This window comes from Talpa europaea (assembly GCF_964194135.1).
Source record: "Talpa europaea genome assembly, chromosome: 4".
Lineage (NCBI taxonomy): Eukaryota > Metazoa > Chordata > Mammalia > Eulipotyphla > Talpidae > Talpa > Talpa europaea.
The window spans coordinates 96023132-96042712 of NC_140070.1; the positions used below are offsets into that span (position 1 = coordinate 96023132).

Genomic DNA, 19581 nt, shown 5'->3' on the forward strand with positions numbered 1-19581 from the left:
TAGATTTATAAATCAAGTGATTTACAGTAACAGGACATGGTGCACAGCAGATATTGCTGGCATGGGAGTAGATACAAATATCACACTATTTAAGAACTACAATTAGGTTTTTTTCTGGTGACTGCCCTACAGTTAGCTTTTCACCCAGTGTATCTATAAATAATTTGTGAAGGTAATTATGTTCTCAGATTTTTCCACCTAAGTTTACCAAAGTGAATATATCTTATATATATGGCCTGCTGAAAGTGGAAGCAAATCTTTTCTTCACAGTAACACAACTGCAGCATTTTAAGAAACACTGTCTGGTCCCTTCTTGAAACATCAACAGTTCAACTCCCCTTAAAGGTTACCAATATAGCCATTTCCAGTACCTCAGTGACCTTACTGATGAAAAATGGTTTTAAGACTTAAGGAATGGGAAAACAGAGATCCAGAAAAGTAAAGAAGGGATTCAGATTGGATAAACTTTAAGTTGCTATGACACAGCACAGTGTAAAGCTGTATACACTAGAGTCAAAAAAAATTAATAATCATTTTATTTTTTAAGTGTTAAATTACAAATGAAGGTTATTTTCTATGTTGCATGAGATCTCCAGTGAGAGATTATCCAGTCATCTAAGATAACACCAGTTTGGATATTATCTCCAATATTTTCAACCCAAATTGGCTCAGGTTTATAAAGTATCTGAACACATGCATGAACCAAAAAAAGATTAAAGTTGATAGGGTTTATGCAAATCTAGAATAAGGATGTTGAATGACAAACACACACAAGCTGAATTTAAAAGGAGTTTTGCTTCTAACTAGTACTTTTTTTTTTTTTTTTGAAAGATCAGCATCAAAGATGGCTCAGAGAATGGTAAGGCAATAGTGAGATACATCAGCTGTATTTGTCTCTTAGGTGTTTGATGACACAGCATGTACCATCTGGCTGGTCCTTTGCTATAACAGAGGAGTCGGTGAGTGATATGTTCCAATGGCTGGTCTTATGACCAGAGGCACAATTTCAGGTAAAGTGCAGGGTAGAGGCATGTACGCAGAACTAGAAGCTCTGTATCTAAGAAGGCCCTCAGCACTTCTTATAGCATATCTGGACTGCCTCAGTCTAAACCTGTTGTCCCTCACAATCTATTAGAAACACTCTCAGGCTCACTGAGAAGTATAGAATGCAGAGAGCATATGGTTAAGCAAAAAAAGCAACAACAGCAGTTGTTTCCTGTTGAACTCTGGAGAAGGAGAAATGGTTAACGTTCAGCCAAAAAGGCATGTCAAGAAGAAACTAATTTCTGGATTTTAATTTGCATACAGGTGTCAGAAAATCATCCCTCCAGTTTAACTTCACACTAATTTATCTGGCTCACACTAATTTATTGCCCCGTGGATGTACACAGTCATAGGTTGTTATCCCCAGGCAAAGGAAGGATTTATAACAATGATTTCAGTTTCCTGAGGATATCAACTCAAAACCATCTGATTTTGGTATCCTCTTTGCCCTTTCTTCACGCCATCATGCAAAAAAAACAAGTTCATTGAAACAAGGAACAGAGCTATATGGCATATTAAAAGTTGTAATTCAATTCTGAACTAATTTTGTTTCAAGAAATTGTTCTTGCCCCTTACTAGACTTACTAGAATAGGAAACAGTGGTTCCCAAAGACAGGAACTGGGAATCACTGATTTGGGAATATGACTCATTTCTACACACTGACACGCAGTGGTGGGTCAATCAAAGCTTCAAGGCAAAGGAGTAATCCCATTGCTAAGGAACTGACCAGGTTTCCTGCCACCTGTTTCCAGAAATGGAAAAAAGTAAGAGCAGAGGTACCTATGTAGCAAAGGAAAGAAAAGCTAAGATGTATATTTGTTAAGTCTCTACCCTTTTTCAAATTTAAAAAAAAATTTACTGCCATTAAAATGTATTTCCACATTTTTTTAGAATATAAATTTTAACCTCTCCATGAAATGACTAATATTAGAAGGCAAGAGCAAGGCAAGTGAATTATCCATAAAATGTTTAAATAATTTTATATCTTTAGAAGGCTGATTTAAAAGAAGTTATCCTTATTGCAATTCACCATGGTGTGTGACTGAAAAATTGCTGCAAGAGAACATTCCTTCCTATTTGTTTCTTTTCACAGTTCTGATATTTTAAATTTTATAAAGCACGATCACTGTGGTATTTTCACTTCTTACTTAGAAAAAGGGTACCACCTCTGGTATCCCTAAAAGGTCTTGGAATAAAAAAAATACATTTTCTGACGTGGTATAAATATATACCCTATATATACACCAAAAAAAGAAATGCCATCAATCTTGATTTCTTTTATCCATGATTAAGACATTAAATATATAATAAGAACTCTGATATTTTTCACCTTGTTAGAAGTTACTGTGTTAAATGTTTAGAGGAAACAACCACTTTCTATAATTGATTCCATATAATCAATAGAACTAAAAAAAAGAAATAATTTCATCAGTGACTCTCACTAATGACACATACACAAATTTGTGTTATTTTCAGAAATTATAAAATTACTTGTGGACATGTTTTTAGTTTCTATGGTCCTATATTAGCAAACCCAATATAACGTTAAATTTATATAACCAAATTTGACCACATTTTCTGCCCTTCCTTTATCAAAAATTATATTCAGATGCCTAGATATTAAATATAAATTTCCTTCCAAAATCACATAGCTCTAATTATCAAAAACTGAATACTGCTGCTAAATCTCTTATATTCATACTTTTAAATCAAGTAAGATTATTGTGCTGTGAACAATCTCAGAATTGACTTCATATATAAAATGACCTTTTACTTATATATGCATATTTTCATAAGATAATTAGAGCTACGTGTAAGTCAGAGACCAGTTATTTTCAGATGGTGACATTTTTCTTCAGATGGTCAAATAAGCCTTGCTAAGGAGTAGAGGCACATTTCAAGATCAGAGCGTGAAGTTTTTGAAATAAAAGATCCAAGAAATATCTGAAAGTACCAAGTTCGAGAACTTTCTAGTGTAATGTTCAAAATTAGCTTCTCCTTAGCTTACTACTTTATTCCAAATATATCTAATAGTCACCAGCTCTTCAGAACTCAGATGCTGTGTGTGCGTTAATGCATGTTTATGCATGAGTGTGTGTGTGTGTGTGTGTGTGTGTGTAGGGAGGGTGGGGACAGGAGGGAGTAAAGAAAATGAATAGTGAAACACAATGAAAACCATCCTTCTTAAAATTGGCAGGTAGGACCTTTCAAGTACAAAGGAAAATCTGAATGTCAAAGCTTAAGACTCAAGATTATTAAAAATTAAGTCATAAAGCCCATTTTTTTCTCCATAAAATTTTAACTACCATGTTCACCTGTTATCTTGTTAAATGACTTATTTGTGAAGCTCTAATATTTCTGCCCATGACTAGGAAATACAGAAGTTCTTCTTGTTTACAATATTTTTTTGCCCCCAGGAGGCTGCTTCAGTTGGCAGCAGGGATAGGAAAGTTTGGTAAGAACAGTTGAAGAGGCACAGATGACCCTTTGCTGAGTCTCTAGAAGAGGTATTTGCTGGACTTAACTGCTCTGACCAACCTTAAGGACGTTCTTTCAGGGAGAAGAAATGACATGCTGGTCCTTGGGTTTACTTCATTAGCAGAGCAGACAGAACCAGTTAGAAGCATCTCTCCACTCCATCTCATTTTTGGCAGAATAGAACAACAAAAAGGAATGGATTTAAGAATATGAGGACATCTTAGACTCTGAAGAATATGGTGCTTACGAGAGGAGAAGGAGGTGGTGAGTGGAGGAGGGGCAGATGGAGTAAATGTGATAGGAAGATGGCACTAGAAGTTTGGTGGTGGGTGAGTGAAGCATGTCTACATATCGAGTTGTGAAGTTGTCCTCCTGAAATTACAGTTTTGTAAATGAACGGCAATCAATAAAATTGGATTTAAAAAAAAGAATACAAGAATTATGTTGTTTTCTTAGTTTTTTCTTTTTAAGATCTCAGAATTCAGTGTGAGTGTGTATATATATATATATGTATCTATCTATTTATGCACAGATATATATGAATATGTATTCTAAATTTATTATGAACTTCAATGGGGCTTTTTAAAGCCTGTACATTGGGTTTTTCTGTACTTCAGCAGGTTTCAGGTCCCAATTTCCCATTTTCAGATTGCAGGCCTGTTTTCAAAGGACAAGTTTATGATTTCAAATCTAGTCTGTATACACACACTCACACACATCAACATATAGAAAGACAATTTTTTAAGCACCATTTCACATCTACCATCAAGAAAAATAGTGAACAAATTCATTTTCTCATTAATTCTACTATGAAGATAATAATGCAATATACAATGCCAAATATAAATATCAGTAAATTAAAATACTGCTAGAGCCTAAGACTCTGCTCAGAAATATTTAAAATGTAGGGCTCAAATAACTGTGTAGATCCAAACATATTATCCACTGATTGGGCTTAATGATTAAACAAATGTGAAAGAATTTATTTCAAGGTCAAATAAATAAAATGAAGAGAATACTAAATAAAAAATTAATGAAACAATAATCTTTAACCAAACACATACAGCACTCTGCAATACAACTCTTTTTATCCTTGATAAAATGGCCTGACACAAAACGTTAAGTACAAAAATGGAAAACATCTACGTACTTCACTTTTCATCTATTTTTAAGGCTAACTGTTTTAGGAAGACCTTTGCTTTAAAGGACATTGGCACATCAAAGGATAACATGGCTCCCTAATTTGAAGATATAAAATTTAGATAATTGATGAATTGTTTAATTAAGAAAGAAGTCACTACCTAAATAAAACCTTGGGAACAAAAGGCTGGTTAAACTACTCATTTATTTGCTTACTGCTTGACTTTACCCATGGACATTCAACTCAACATTAATGTAACACTTGCAATATGTAAAAAACTGGTTATGAGCCATTATGTTATATCGAACTGTATTTTTGGAGAACAACTCAGCTATCTCAACTACCTATTTTACAAATTATCAACAATAACATTTAAAATGTAGCTTCATTCCTACTACCCAGTGCACACCAAGATAATCTCCCCAAACTTCCAGCTGATTAATATTTAGGGAATATAAGATTAAAAATCAAACTTGAAAATGTAAATCTGCTTGGAAAATTAAAAAAGCACACAAAGCAGCTAAAAATTAATTTGTTTCTGAAAATACAGTATTTGGTCATCTCTGACCAAAAACTGATTATATAAACACAGAGACATACACACACCCAATCTCTCTCTTCGTGTACACAAATGTATGCATGCACACACAAATGCATCTGTAATCTCACCCATTACATTTACATTTAGTATATTGGTATTTAGACAGCTGAACTGCAATCATGACCTAAAATATGGCTTATGTTGTGGGCAGGTCTGTTTGAGGACTGCTTGGAAGAGTCAGAAGCAGAGGAGTTTGCTATTGTAAGCAAAGGTGACATTGCTGAGCCATCAGGAAGAGCTGTAGCTATTTCTGGAAACAAAGACGTCATATTAAAATTAGATAAGTGAGAGTTCGTCATGTGCATTGGTGGCATATCAGGGAGAAGAGGAAAACTTGGTTGAGCAAAACCAACAGGTCTGGGAGGAGATAAAATTGATCCAAATCGGTTGTTTAAACTTCCACTGTTCACCTTCTCTGTACTAGGATTTGAGAACATTTGATTAGAAAAATAGGGAATTGAAATATCATTGGACAATGTAGGATGAGCAGGGGAATATGGGGGATAGAAGGAGGGTAGAGAATTTTGGGGATCTACAGGGATGAGGGCTGGAGTTCGAGTGGCACTAGGCTGAGTAACCTGTGGAATGAAAGAAGTATTAGCATTTATTGGTGGATTCATGCCACCCTCAGGAATAAAAGGAAAACCAAAATTTTGTGACAGTGTATGTTGGTCAGGTGCTGAATTATCATTAGGTACTTGTGGGCTATCTGGCATGAAACGAACGATACTTCCTCTCTTCTCTGTGGTGGCTTGTTGGCGTCCAAGAATCATACTACCACTTGTAGACAGAGGGAGGTGGGGAAGACTTGGATCAAAGACATTACTATGTCTTTGGTTTCCAGAACGATTCCTTTCTGGTTGACGAATTTTAGAACCACTGCTGTCTTGCAAGGGATGCCTCGATCGCTGGGGAACTGAAGAACTTGTTTGACGTACAGGAGGCCCTTGATCAGCATTTCCATGAGACACAGATGGATGTGGCAAAGCTGGCCTGGCAACCCCATGCATGTTGGTGGTGACTGGAGGGTTCATATGGCCCTTGGTGCCATGACTGTCAGTAATCCGCATGGGATTGGATTTCTGTACGGAAACATTGGGGCTTGTGTTTCGACCTTGAATATCTCCTGAAGAAGAGGAACTCGAAAAAGGAATATTCAAGGTGCTGGTCCTGGTGTTAATTGCACCTAGGTTCATGTCACAACTTTCCCTATTCTGACTCTCACTCTCTCGTCTAATATGTACACTTTCATGAGTCGGAGGACAACTGTATTCAATTGCAGAGGATGGCCCACACTGTGTATTCCTCTGATGTTCTGAGAGTGACCTCTGGCTCCCAATGACTTGATCACCAAGGTGAGGCGCAAGTAAACTCTGCATGAAACTTTGGTGACATGTGTTTTCACTCTCCCTTGGTGGGATAGCATTTCCTGTTGGTATGCTCTGAACTGGTGGATAAGGTAACCTCTTCTGACGGTCGATTGGTGGGGGACCAGGGTTTTGATTAATTCGAAAAGCCTGGGACTGCATACTCCTCAGTGATGATACTGGGTTGCCTATTTCATTATTTCTTGAAGATTGTACTTCAAAATTACTCTGAGGCTGTTGACTGGCTCCACTTGGCTTAAATGTCTGACAGTCAGAAAGGCGGATATCTGAGGCAACCGTGTGGTCCACACGGCCTTGCATATTATGAATGGCCAGACTCTTGTTTCTGGGAACCTCGAGATAGCTTCTCATTTCAAGCTGATCCGATACTCTGGAACCCTGAATCGATAAACCCATTCTCTGTTCTGAATTAGAGGATGTCTTTCCAATCAGTGCTTCAGCAGAGTAACTTGAAACACGATTTCTCTCTGGCCTGTGTGGAGTGCAGGTCATGTCTGAAGGTCTGGTCACAATACTTGGCTGGGACACCATTTGCTGTTCTATGCCTCTTGATGTCAACAGTCTCTGCAGTGGGTTATGCCCAGATACATGTTCAGAAGAAACCCCGGAACCTTGCTGCCTACTGCCAATATCCTGCTGCTGGTGCATAATGTCTTGACCGAGATGGTTCTGGGGATGGTTATGGTGGTTCCGGCTAGTTGAAGGGTTTTCACAGCTCTTCTCTGACTGGGAGCTTCCAAAGTGTTGCTGCATCTGCTGCTGCATCTGCTGATGGTGGGGATGTGGCTGACCACTCTTGGGTCGGGATTGGTCAGTTCCATGGTGCTTTGGCTGTAAGGAAAGCTGAGAGGCTGGAGTGCCCTGAACAAGATTTCTCTTTTTCTGCATCTGCACCTCCTGTTGCAGAGTTCTCTGTTGGTGGACATTATGGGACTGAGAGTGGACAGAGCTCTCTGCATGAGGTACATGATGCTGCAGTTGATATAAGTGATGCCTCTCCCTTAACTGCCCTGCTTGCTGCTGTTGCTGCTGCTGCTGCTGCTGCTGCTGCTGCTGCTGCTGCTGCTGCTGTTGCTGCTGCTGCTGCTGCTGCTGCTGCTGTTGCTGCTTTAAGTAGAGATGATTACTGTGAAGGTGAGATACCCCTTGAGCTGGAACATGCTGTTGCAGGGCCTGCAGGTGTTGACTGGCCTGGTTTTGCTGCTGCTCAGCAACAGAAGGCTGAGAACTGCACTGAACTTCAGTTGGCCTCAGTGCAGGGGCCACAAAGTTGTTACTGGGTGGAAATAAGCGTGTCAGGCCATCTCCATGTGGTGGGTTGCTAACAGGCACAGCAGAGTTTGAAGAGTTTGGAGGGAGCTGACTAACCATCATTTGAGTTTGATCAGATATGCTATCTGGAGTTTGGTTCATCAAAGGCATATTTTCCAGGCGGAGGGGGGCTGGCTGACAGTGCTTCTGACGTTTAGCTGAAGACAATAAAAGGTCATCTTGGACGGCACGTTTAGTGGAGTCTTTACGACTTTCATGACTTGGCTTTAAGAGTGGTTCCTGAATCTGTGAATTTGGTATCGTGCCAGTAATAGTGTTTAGCTGTTCTTGGGAATAATCTGTCATCAGAGATGGTCCAGGAGGCTGACTGGCATAGGAGTTAGATGAAACGGTCAGATTAACTGTTGTAGGAACAACTCTTTGCTCTGAAGTTTGGGATAAACCTGCACAGCTGACCAGAGGATGGTTGATGCTATTCTGATGGATGAGATTATTCACACTTAAACTGGTAATGCTTGGTGGTTGAGAAGTTGAAACTTGTAAAGAGGCATTTGATGTTTTAATTCCTAGAGAACAACTTGGTTTTTCCAGGGGCCTATCCACAGCTGCTTCAATTGAATCCTGTGAATTAAATTCATTTGGTGTTGCTTCTGCCTGCCCTGGGCCATTCTCTTTAGATATCTGTGTTTTGAAAGGTTGGTCACCCTCTAAAGATGATGCTTCAGTAGGCTTGGCAGTAACTTCCCTTATATCAGCCTGGATGCCAGCTCTTCCCTTCTCAAGGTTCTCCTGGTCAAAAATAGCTCTTGCTGCAAGAGCAACTATATCAGTTTGCTCTACAAAGGTACAGCTGTCGCATGTATTAGTTGTCGCACTGCTGGTCACATCCTCTCTGGTTGTTTCAGGAAGCATGGATGCAACTGAGAAACTCCGACTACTGCCAGAGCTGGTTGACATGGGAGAGTCAGCCTGCCTACTGGTGAGCAAAGAACCACTAATAATCTCCGGATCGGGGATGCAGGAATGATGCTGTCCCAAGTCTCTATCATCACTGTTCATCAGTAACAGTTCCCGCTTTGGATGTAAATCAACACTCGAATCAACTATTTTAGAATTTTCTGAAGAAAAGTCAGGATGGTCCACCTGGACTGAAAGAGATGATTTCTGAGAGTCTTTTTCTTTAGACAGATCAGATAACAAAGCAGTTAGGCCCTGGCCCTTTAAGAGACTTGTGGACTGTATTGCATCTGATGAGTCTTGTTCAACTCTGCAAGGCTCAGCAATGATTTCCACCTCAGAAACACAGTCAGTGCTTGTAGTGTTTGTGGTAGATGACAAAGCAGAAACCTGAGAAGCCAAAACATGGGGTTCATTTGGAGATGGAATCAACACGTTGGTCGAAGCGCAGGATTTGGTGGTATCTGAAAATGCCAAGCCAGTTGGGGACCTATCCGGAGATGTCTCTCGTTGTAAATTGGGGACAGGATCTTTGGATTTTTCTGGGGCTGTGGCAAAATGTTCACCTGATACAGATTCTTGGGAGGGTGAGCTAGACTCTTCTGCTGATTTTGATTTGGATACAGACTCAGGTATCACTGATTCAGAATTCAGAACGCCCAAAGAATGTGAACCAGAAGCACTTAGACCATTTGCCTGGGACATAGTGACAGATGGTAACACAACGGGGAGGCTTTCCAGCAGTCCTTCATTACATGATGGCTCTACTGAGCCTTCTGTGCTGGGGCAGTCTAACTTGCCCACCTCTCCCCTGACTGGAGTCAGGGGACTTGCTGTCTTGTTTGCTGCTAAGTGTTTCTTGGCACCTGGCTTCTTATTCAACCTTTTGGACTTCATGTTAGACAAAGAAGCTACAGTGTTCGTTGACGGAGTAGTCACTAGGCTGTAATTACTGGGTAGTGTGGCTGAATTATCTGCTGTCATGGGAGATGCTACAGTTGTTGTTAATGAAACACAGTTAACTGGGGTGGTTTGACTATTTGCGGCAGTATGAGAATTGGCAGGCTGGCTAATAGACAATTGTACACAGCTTTGCCCAGCCATCTGTGATATGCTTTGATTGAGGCTGGCCAGTGCACCAAATGTATTCAGGGCAACATTGGTATTTGGATCTTCGCTGGTGGTGGGTTGAATAATTTGCATAGGGGTTTGATTTGTAGTTCCTGATGAAGACATCACAGGCTGCAAAGCAAAAAGCTGTCCATTTAAAGAAATGGTTTGAGGCTGTTGTTGGTTTGACATGGTAACAGAAAAAGTTTGGCTCGAATTAGATGTTGATAAAGATGAAGGTCTTGGTAATATGTGGACAAGATGCTTTCCTCCAAAAGTCTGTGGGGTCGAAACATTTTGCACTGAATTATTACACCCTATTATAGCATTGGCTCCATTGACAGGGAGACGAACAGAAGCAGGAGGTGGAGCAGAGAGGAGTGGCAAAGGATTCTGATTAGCTGCTTGTATGATTACTATCTGCTGACCTACTGTTTGGTTGGGCACCTCTGCCCTCATCACTGTTGGGCATGGGGTGGTGCTGGGTGGCTGAAGAATAATAACATTTTGATTAGTTGGAGCTGCATTCACCGCTGGCCCAATGGGCTGAGCCATCTGAATCACCTGCATTGCTGAATTCAATGGAAGGATATTTTTTGGAGGCTGAGATTTAACTTGTGGCTGGGCAATTAGTGGCTGCATAGGTAAAGATGGACAGGAAGGCAAGGTTACAACTACTTGCTCAACTGGTTGCCCATCTGCTGGAAAGGAGTTATTCAAGGTGACACCTGCAGCCGCATGTCGACTATGGTTGCTTGTGGTGGGACTAGTCCCAGACTCACTTAATACTGGAGTCACAGCAGAAGATGGTGTCTGGCTTAAGGGCTGAATAGTGTTTCCTGCCAGTTGTAAAGTAGTCCATGTTGTCTGCGTGTTGCCAGCTGAGGAAATTCGAGTAAGGCTATTAATGTTTTTCAGTTCTGAAGCACTAACAGCTGAAGAAGGCAAAGAACATGAGAGGGTCCAACCACTGTCCAAAGGGTTTGCAGAAAGAGTGCTTATAGGAGTGGTGGCCTTTCCTCCTCCGGAGGCAGATGATGGCACCACTGTGGTAACACTTGTGGAGTCTACACCCTTGCTACTGTTTGCTGGACAAGAATCGCTTGAAGATCTAGGAGGCTGGGAGCAGACTGTGGTGGTGACTGAAACAACAAAAGTGGTTTGGAAATCACTTCTGAGGTCCTGTGTGCTCAAGCAAGGCTTGCCTGCATGGTGCACTTTCGTGGCAGTTGCTGAGGGGCTGGAGGGGGTGCTTGTGGCACAAGGAATTGTCTTCTGCAATAATTTGGGGCTCTCTTGCCCATTCTTATTTTCAGAAGAATTTTGATCATTTGGAGATGTATGCAAGGAACGATGTTGGTGAGTCTCAGGCCCAACGGAAACAGCGATCAGTGAGCCACTGGTGGCACCAAGCACACTCGATTCACTCTCAGAGGTGGCAAGCTCGAGAATATTTTGAGTAGAAATGGTAGCAGGAAGACAAAGAGGAACAGGCTGGTTGGCAGCCAATGCAGAAACTGTGGTCTGGTGCCATGGCTTTTCAGAAGGGTAAACTCCAGAAATAGACACAGGAGTCACAAGATTGCAAGTCCTCTGTACGGGCACCACATTGGCAGTTTGCTTTTGTAAATTATGACCAACATTAAAGGTTATCCCCTGAACAGCTGTTCCCTGGCCATTTCCACCAGGCTGACTCCCATTGGAATAAACAATAATATTTTTTTGAACCTGGTCACTGGGAATAACAACAGAGACCTTTGAGTTTTTAAGATTTCCTTTCCAGTGGATTGTAGGGTCATCATATAAGCATATGTCATTTGCTTTCAATAATTCAATGTATCGGCCATTTTCCTTTTGAATTTCTTCCAGTTGCTTGCGAAGCTTTTTAATTTCTTCAGCTGTAAATAGAAAAATTAAAATGAAAAGGTACCTATAAATGTCAGTATTTATAATAACTTAAGAAAAAGCTATGTATCAAACTACTGAAATCTAATTCTAGCATTCTAAATATTTCAATTGATAACCTTCAGTTCTTTTCTAATGCAAGTTCTTTCTTCTTCTTAGAATGGTATCTCAGACCTCTATGCCATTTTTTTTTAAAGTATATATCTTTAAAGGCCAATAGACCAAAGGTCAATAATTACTCATAAGAGACAAATCTCAAAATTTCAATTTAAAGATTCCCAATAGGGCAGCTACAAAGGTGGAAGCAAGGGAAGCCACATGGATTTCAAGGTAACAGGACAGGAAAATAATGTTGTGTGTCAGTACAATGGTATTTAACTGCTGCAATGGCTAACATCACTTGTGGTGGTAGTAGATAATGTCTTCTCTAAATGATTTTAACTAGTTTCTACTTCACTCTTTGAAACAACAGAGACCAAAAAGAACACGTAAGGAGTAAAGAGGGAGAGCAGAGAAGAAAGCGCAACCGTGAACTTGCATTTCCTTAGTAGAGCTACTGAGTGATGAGCTCTCTGTCACTCCTTGCTCCTTTCAAAGGGAGACCACGTCACCCATACAGCCCATTCATGGGGCAGCCTGGTGGCTGAGACCACATCCCTGGCTGCCTTGCCACAGTGGTAGGTGGCCTTTCCTTTGCCAAAGGCAAGTAATCCTCTAGGCCAAAGCCCTAGAAGTTAGCCTGCAACGTTAGCATTGTTCCAACAAGGATGAGCTAAAACTAGATTATTTTTCTTACATATTTAAATGAACAAGAAAGATGTCAACATGCCATGCATATTAGAAATTAAGGCCATTATGACAGATCAGATTCACCAGTGGCACATTTACTACATGCCTGGTGCTTTTCATTCTTTGTAACATTCAATACCACTATTACTAATAACAGTAACAAAAACAGCAGGCACTTACAGAACATTTACTATGTGCCAGGCTTTACTCTAAGTGCTTTACCTGCATTACTCATTTAATCCATTTAACAACCATGAGATGGGAGTTATCTATTGTCATCACCACTTTCGGATGTGGGACACAGGTTTAGAGTAGTTAAATCATTTGTCTAAAGTCAACAAGATGGAGCTTCCCCGGTGGTGCAGTGGGTTGAGTGTAGCACTGTGAAGCTGTCTGCAGCCTCTGCAGCCTCTGCAGCGCAGGTTAGATTCCCTGCCGGCCAGGGAGATTCCCACATGGTGTGGTGGACCTCTCCAGTCGTGCCCGCTGCTCCCCTTTGTCTGCCTATTCTGCTCCCCACGCTATCTCTGGTGGATCCTCTCACCCTCCCATGCCTCTGACCTGTACCCCAAGTCTTGTATAAAAATAAATCTGAAAAAAAAAAAAAAAAAAGATCTTGTAAAAAAAGATAGTAATAAAAAAATAGTTAACCAGATGGATACTATTATTATCCTCATTTTAAAGACAGGGAAACTGAGAATTGGAGAGGTGAGTAACTGGCCAAAGGTTTGTATAAGTAAGAGAAGCTGAGACTCAAACCCAAATGGGCCCATCAGCCAAGGCCGCTGCTCTGACCATCATATTAGATTACCAGGTAGACTGTGAGGATGTTTAAGAGAGCGTTGTATTCAGACTCAAGATGCCCAAGGGCTGCCCCAACCCAGGGCTGACTGTTTGGCTTTTCCTGAAACCCATGCAACTTAACTTTTTTAATAGTTTCCCTTTTACCTAACATAACTTGATTGCTTCAGCTTCATTAGAACAGTCCACACCACTCTGGACTTAACATCCCTTCTACAAAGTGCATCAAAATAGCTACCAAATATGCTATGTATCTAACTATCTGACAGTATCATAAAAAGGGCTCTGGACTATAAATGACTGCTGAGTGAGGTGAAGGCTAAGCTGACATTTAACTAAAAGTAAACAAGATTTCTGAAGGCTCACCTTTTGGATGCATTTTCCTATATACTTCCCACTTCTTATGATAAACAGAGCCCAGCATTGCCCAACCTCAGCAAGTTCTACCTGTGTTTCTTTCCTTTTATTTTATTTTATTTTTTTTAATAGAGGCATGTTTTATTTATTTATTTGTTTGTTTGTTTGTTCGTTTTGTTTATACATGCACTGGGTACAGTCAGAAGCGCGGGAGGGTGAGAGAATTCACCAGAGCCAGAGTGGGGAGCAGAGCAGGCAGAAGGACCGAGGTACACTGCTGAGGGGAGCAGCGGGCAGCAGGAGAGGTCTGCGCGCAATGTGGGACCCTCCTCCGGTGGCCGGGGAGCAGCCGGGGATCGAACCGGCACCGCAGAGGCCACGGGCAGCTTCGCGACCCAGTGCTCAACCGCTGCGCCACCGGGGAGGCCCGTTTCTTTCCTTTTAAAGTTATCTACTGAGTTGTCACAGGAAATTCTCTCTCTGCTCATGTCAGATCCATAAGTAAAGGACGATTCAAATGGGCCTACCACTATGAGCTTTATATTGGCCTGGAGTATTTTTCTCTTTAGCTTTTATAAGGAAACCTCTTCTTTAGTGAAAGTACAAAAACAGAACACAGTGGAGTGCAGGGAAAAAAAAACACCTCTATCTAAAAACCCAATATCACTAAATGATCAGGCAGTCTGACACACACATGACAGGAAGAATAAACAAGTGTAAATGGCCTGTTACGGCCTTTTGAGTAACTTCACAGTTATGTCTTAGCACAGGCATATCCTAGTCTTGTTTTTTTTTTTAAAGATTTATTTATTTATGCATACAAGAACTTGGGTATAGGCCAGAGGTGCAGGGGGTGAGAGGATTCACCAGAGACAGAGTAGGGAACAGAAGAGGCAGACTAACTGAAATACACTGCTGAAGGGAGCAGCAGGTGACACAGGAAAGGTCTGCTGTGCCATGTGGGTACCTTCCTGGCCTGCAGAGGCTGAGGAGAGCTTCACAGTGCTGTGCTTCACCCCTTGCACCACTAAGGAGGCCCATATCCTTGTCTTGTTTTTATATTACACTGAGCAGATCTCCCTGCTACTTCTTCTTATGGGATTCCCTGGAAAATCCAACTAAACTAAAGGAGATTCAATATTTTTGTACCATGAGGTAAGCAAACATGAAGTGCCCAGAAGAGCCCAAAATCAGAATGATACATGACTACAAGATCAGAGTTGCTCACGAAGGAGGTAAACCTAAATCAACAGATTGCAGCACTGTTCTCCCAGACCAATTGAAAGCATGATCCTAACAATGCTTTTTTTTTTCTTTCCATGAAAAAAATCTGATATTTTTTCAAAAAAATTTTATCGAGTGGGCCTCCCTGGTGGCACAGGGTTGAAGACAGCTGTGTCAAGTTACTGCCAGCCACGGCAGCATGAGTTGGATCCCGGGCCAGCCAGGTAGCTTCCCACATGGCCCTGCAGACCTCTCCTATCTCACCCACTGCTCCCCTCAGCAGTGTATTTTAGTACATCTCCCTGTTCTGTTCCCCATTCTCTCTGGTGAATCCTCTTACCCCCTGCACCTCTGGCTTACACCCCAGTTCTTGTATGCATAAATAAATAAATCTTTAAAAAATTTTATTTATGTAATATCAATAAAGCTTTTAGGCAAAGAAGCCTTCTCTTCCCATATAAACTGCACTGTGACAAAAACCTGAATATTTAAAAAACAGTAAAAAAGTGAAAATCTTGGGCCCCCCCGGTGGCGCAACAGTTGAGTGCTGGGCTGCAAAGCCGCCCGCAGCCTCTGCAGCGCAGGTTCGATCCCCAGCAGCCGGTGAGGGTCCCACATGGCGCGACAGACCTCTCCTGTCACACCCACTGCTCCCCTCAGCAGTGTATTTCGTCAGTCTGCCTGTTCTGTTCCCCGCTCTGGCTCTGGTGAATTCTCTCACCCTCCCATGCTTCTGACTGTACCCAGTGCTTGTATAAATAAATGAATAAATCTTTAAAAAAAAAAAAGTGAAAATCTTAAAATCTTTACCTTGTTCATTGTTTCCTCCATTAAGCAGGAGCTCATCATTTTGCCTTTTCAATTCTGTTATATATTTAAAAGCTTGGTCCAGAATCATATTCTTGCTCTGCCAAAGAAAATTAACCATTTAAATGTTTCACTGAAGGGTAAGAACTTGCCTAAGGAAAATTGAAGCTTTGTTTTTATCATATATTTGTATCTTTTCAAAATTTAAAACAGACACCATGATCAAAAGCTTCTACTGTTCATATTTCATTTTTCATTTACTAAACATTTATTGAGCATTTATTATGTGTCAGGTTCTGGTCTAGAAACTGAGGATTTAATAAATAAATTAAGATCCTGCTTTTGTGGAATATTTACGTATATAAAATTAGGTTGTGATGAGTGACAACAAGAAAAATAAGAACAGTTAAGAAGGGGCTAGAGTAATGACAGGTGACTCTGGACTATAAACTGAATGTTTGTGACCCCTAAAATTCATGTTGAAACCCTATTCCCTGACGTGATAATATTTGGAGGTGGGGCCTTTGGGAAGTAATTAAGTTATGATGGTAGATCTCTCATGAATGAGATCAGTGCCTATATAAGAAAAGGCATGAAAGAAGTGATAGGTAAAAACTTAAAGACAGTAAAGAACATGAACTGGTAGAAAAATAAAAGAAATGCCTGATAAATAGATTGGCACATATATAGATATAATCATAGGACTGAATAATTCAAACTCTGAATTAAAATTAAGATTTAGGAATTATATGGTACATTGATTATGTAGGAAACTTAAGTACTGGGAATGTGGGAAGAGTTAAAATATGGTAAATAGAAAATTAAGAAAGTGAAAAACAATGAGGCAAAAAACCGTGACAGGGAACACAATTCATTCTGAACACAGAAACAACTTAGGGAATAATCTGTTCACAAGTAATGAATGAAATAAGAATGGACTCTTTACCTGCTTCAGTGCAGGGGAACATGGGATCAGCTCTCCTATTCTGTTTATCCCAGCATTGATTTTCTTCTTTCTATGCCTCTCCACTAGATAGAGAGGAAAATTCATTTATCAAGCCTTATACTACTACTGCCAAGGCCTTATTCTTCCTATAAAAAAATTTAGGTACAGAAGTCCCTAAAAAAATCTTACCACAGTATATTCTGAAGACAACTCTAAAAAGATTTCTAAGATTATCATATTTCAAGGTTAGAAGGAAACTGATATAAATAATATTAGCTGTGATCTATAATAATTAAATTCAGATTATAAATAGAAATTGCAACACTAATGCCATCTACCCATAGTGATAAAAGGCACTTGAAAGGTAGTAAACTCCTTTTTCTGAGAAGGAGCAATATCCTACCAGGGTTTAATACTTCTTTCCATAGATAAAATTCCCCCTAAGTTCCTTTCCTTAAGGAAAGGAAGATATCAATTATGTAGTAACACAAATTAACTTCAAATACTTTTTTCAAGACCTGACTATAGTCCCTGATAGAAAACAAAATGGATAAAATATACCAACTAGTAAATACAGGCACAGTCATTTCTATACATGCTTATCCAGCTTTGGACTATACTTTTGGTCTTTCAGATAAAAATCAAATTCTTATTTTCTACATTTCTCCCAATAATTCAGGACTCAAAAACCTAATTTAAGTCTGTTGACATTTCAAGTACCTCTAAGTTTTACAGTCTGCTATTCTTTGCTTTCCTATTCCTTTAGGCAGCCTCTGCACATGTACTCTTTATTCAGTTTAGAAGAAATATATCTGTACTGCCTCAGTGGGAAATCATTTAAAACACTAGCTCCAGGAATATGTTAATCTTTAAATTATCTAAACACATGATGAGTCAGGAGATGTTAAACAAGTCATTTTCATGAGACTTGAAGGGTGTTTGTTGATTAAAAATGAATAGTTTCCTAAGATAAAATGAATAGTGATTGTATATAACACAAAAATTTATAATCAACAACAGTATAATTTCATTGTGAATATATAAAATGCTAACAAATAAAATTTAAATTGCTTCTACCTGCATTGTGTGTCTCCCGGTTTTTCTTTCTGAAACAAAAAGTAGATAAAAGCAACATGAAAATAATGGGAAAACAAGTTTACCACTTAATATTTTGAGAACCATGAAAGTAAATTTTATGAATTTGCATTTATTGCATCAATAAGAAACACATGAAGAAATATTTTCTGAATACATGTTATGGTATGAAAACCTAACCACAGATACATCAACATAAACTTAGAATCAATAACTTCTAAAAGCAACTAATTCTCTCTTCTTCCAGACCATGAAGTCATTGACTGGGAAGTAATCAAACACTGAAAACCTGAACTATTTGGAAATTCTGACTTAGGAGCTAATCAGTTCTAAGTGATGTGTAAGTAGGTGACTCCTGGTGTTTGTCCTGGCACCTGGTCAGGGGTGGGGCTGAATATGTAAGGAAAACAAGCAAAGGGGAGAAGAAGCATGTCATTTCCAGGGAGGGAAACATGGCAGCCACCAGCACCCGTACACTAACAGTTGATATTTGAGCCATTTTTTACAATTGTGTACCTTAGGTTATCCAAACTCTTAAGTTTTCTTAAAAGCCAATCTACTAAAAATATTGATTTTCCCTTTTATGTAAAATACATTAGCATTTTCTAATAGCTCTTTGGTAACAAAAGGGAATAGGGACTTTAATATTAATGGGAACATTGGCCATGCAATTCTAAGCAAGAGACATTGCCCAAAATGCTAGAACCAGAAATAATTTGTACTGATGCACATAGTGGCATTAATGGATTGTAACTGCACAAAATGTCTATTCAAACTGACTTCACATAAGTGAACTTAGGACCTACAAAGACTAATATTATAGACAATTAAATTTTGGGGAAAAACAAAACATTTAGCAGAGATTTGGTATATACTATTTTAACTACTGAAAGTCATTCTTGTTGCACTGCTAATAGACTAAGGAAGTCAGGTAAATTTTAACTATATATCCTTCAGTAAGTCTATTTCTATTTATCCATATAAATTTTTAGAAGTAATAGTTTCCTTGGCATCCAAGTGAAAGTCCTCTAAGAACTCCCTATTTAGCAAAGTAGAGACACATTTTTGCTTCTTATTTTCCCCAATTGTATTATATTTATACTGGGGCTACATACCTGTGCTGTTTTTTTGTAGGAGTCTCATTCTCTGTCATTTCTGGCATGGTTATAGTGATAGGAACCTTCAAGACATGGAAAGACCACCAGAAAGTTGAAAGTCATTCTAATGTCTTAGAGAAATTGATTAATAGTAATTTGATCAAAATACCAAACTACTAAAAAAAAAAAAAAAAGACATAGGAAAAAGCAGTGGATGAGGTGTTATGGACAGAAAAAAATATGAGAAAACAGTACAAAAACAGTGTAACTGTTTGGAGTTACAGTACAAAAACAGTGTAACAGATAGAGTATGTCATAAATGGCAAATGTGAAATACTGGAGGAGAAAGTAGCAGAGAAAGATCATTATGGGCCTGGAAATCAAGAAAAGCTTAAAGGGGAGTGGATTTGAGCAAGGCCTGGAAGGACAAGTAAAACATACTTGAGTTGGGAGAGTGTGTTCTTTGTTCAGGATACTGTTTGACGCATAACACAAAATTGAAACTAGAATAATGATCCCCCTTTCTGAACACAGGAAAAACAAAAGTGAGAAGCGTTCATTCCTGCAC

At 39.6% G+C, this 19581-nt stretch overlaps 1 protein-coding gene across 1 annotated transcript; it reads right to left on the reverse strand.

Moving 5' to 3' along the window:
- Positions 1-5363: 5363 nt before the first annotated feature.
- Positions 5364-19093, reverse strand: USF3 (upstream transcription factor family member 3; the record flags this gene model as incomplete). Its single annotated transcript, XM_084231915.1, has 5 exons — positions 19032-19093; positions 17899-17927; positions 16822-16904; positions 15879-15975; positions 5364-11890 (listed from the first exon to the last, which is right to left on the reverse strand). Exons 1-5 carry the CDS (start codon positions 19076-19078, stop codon positions 5364-5366), a joined length of 6783 nt encoding a protein of 2260 aa, XP_084088041.1. The 5' UTR covers positions 19079-19093.
- Between the last annotated feature and the right edge of the window lie 488 nt (positions 19094-19581).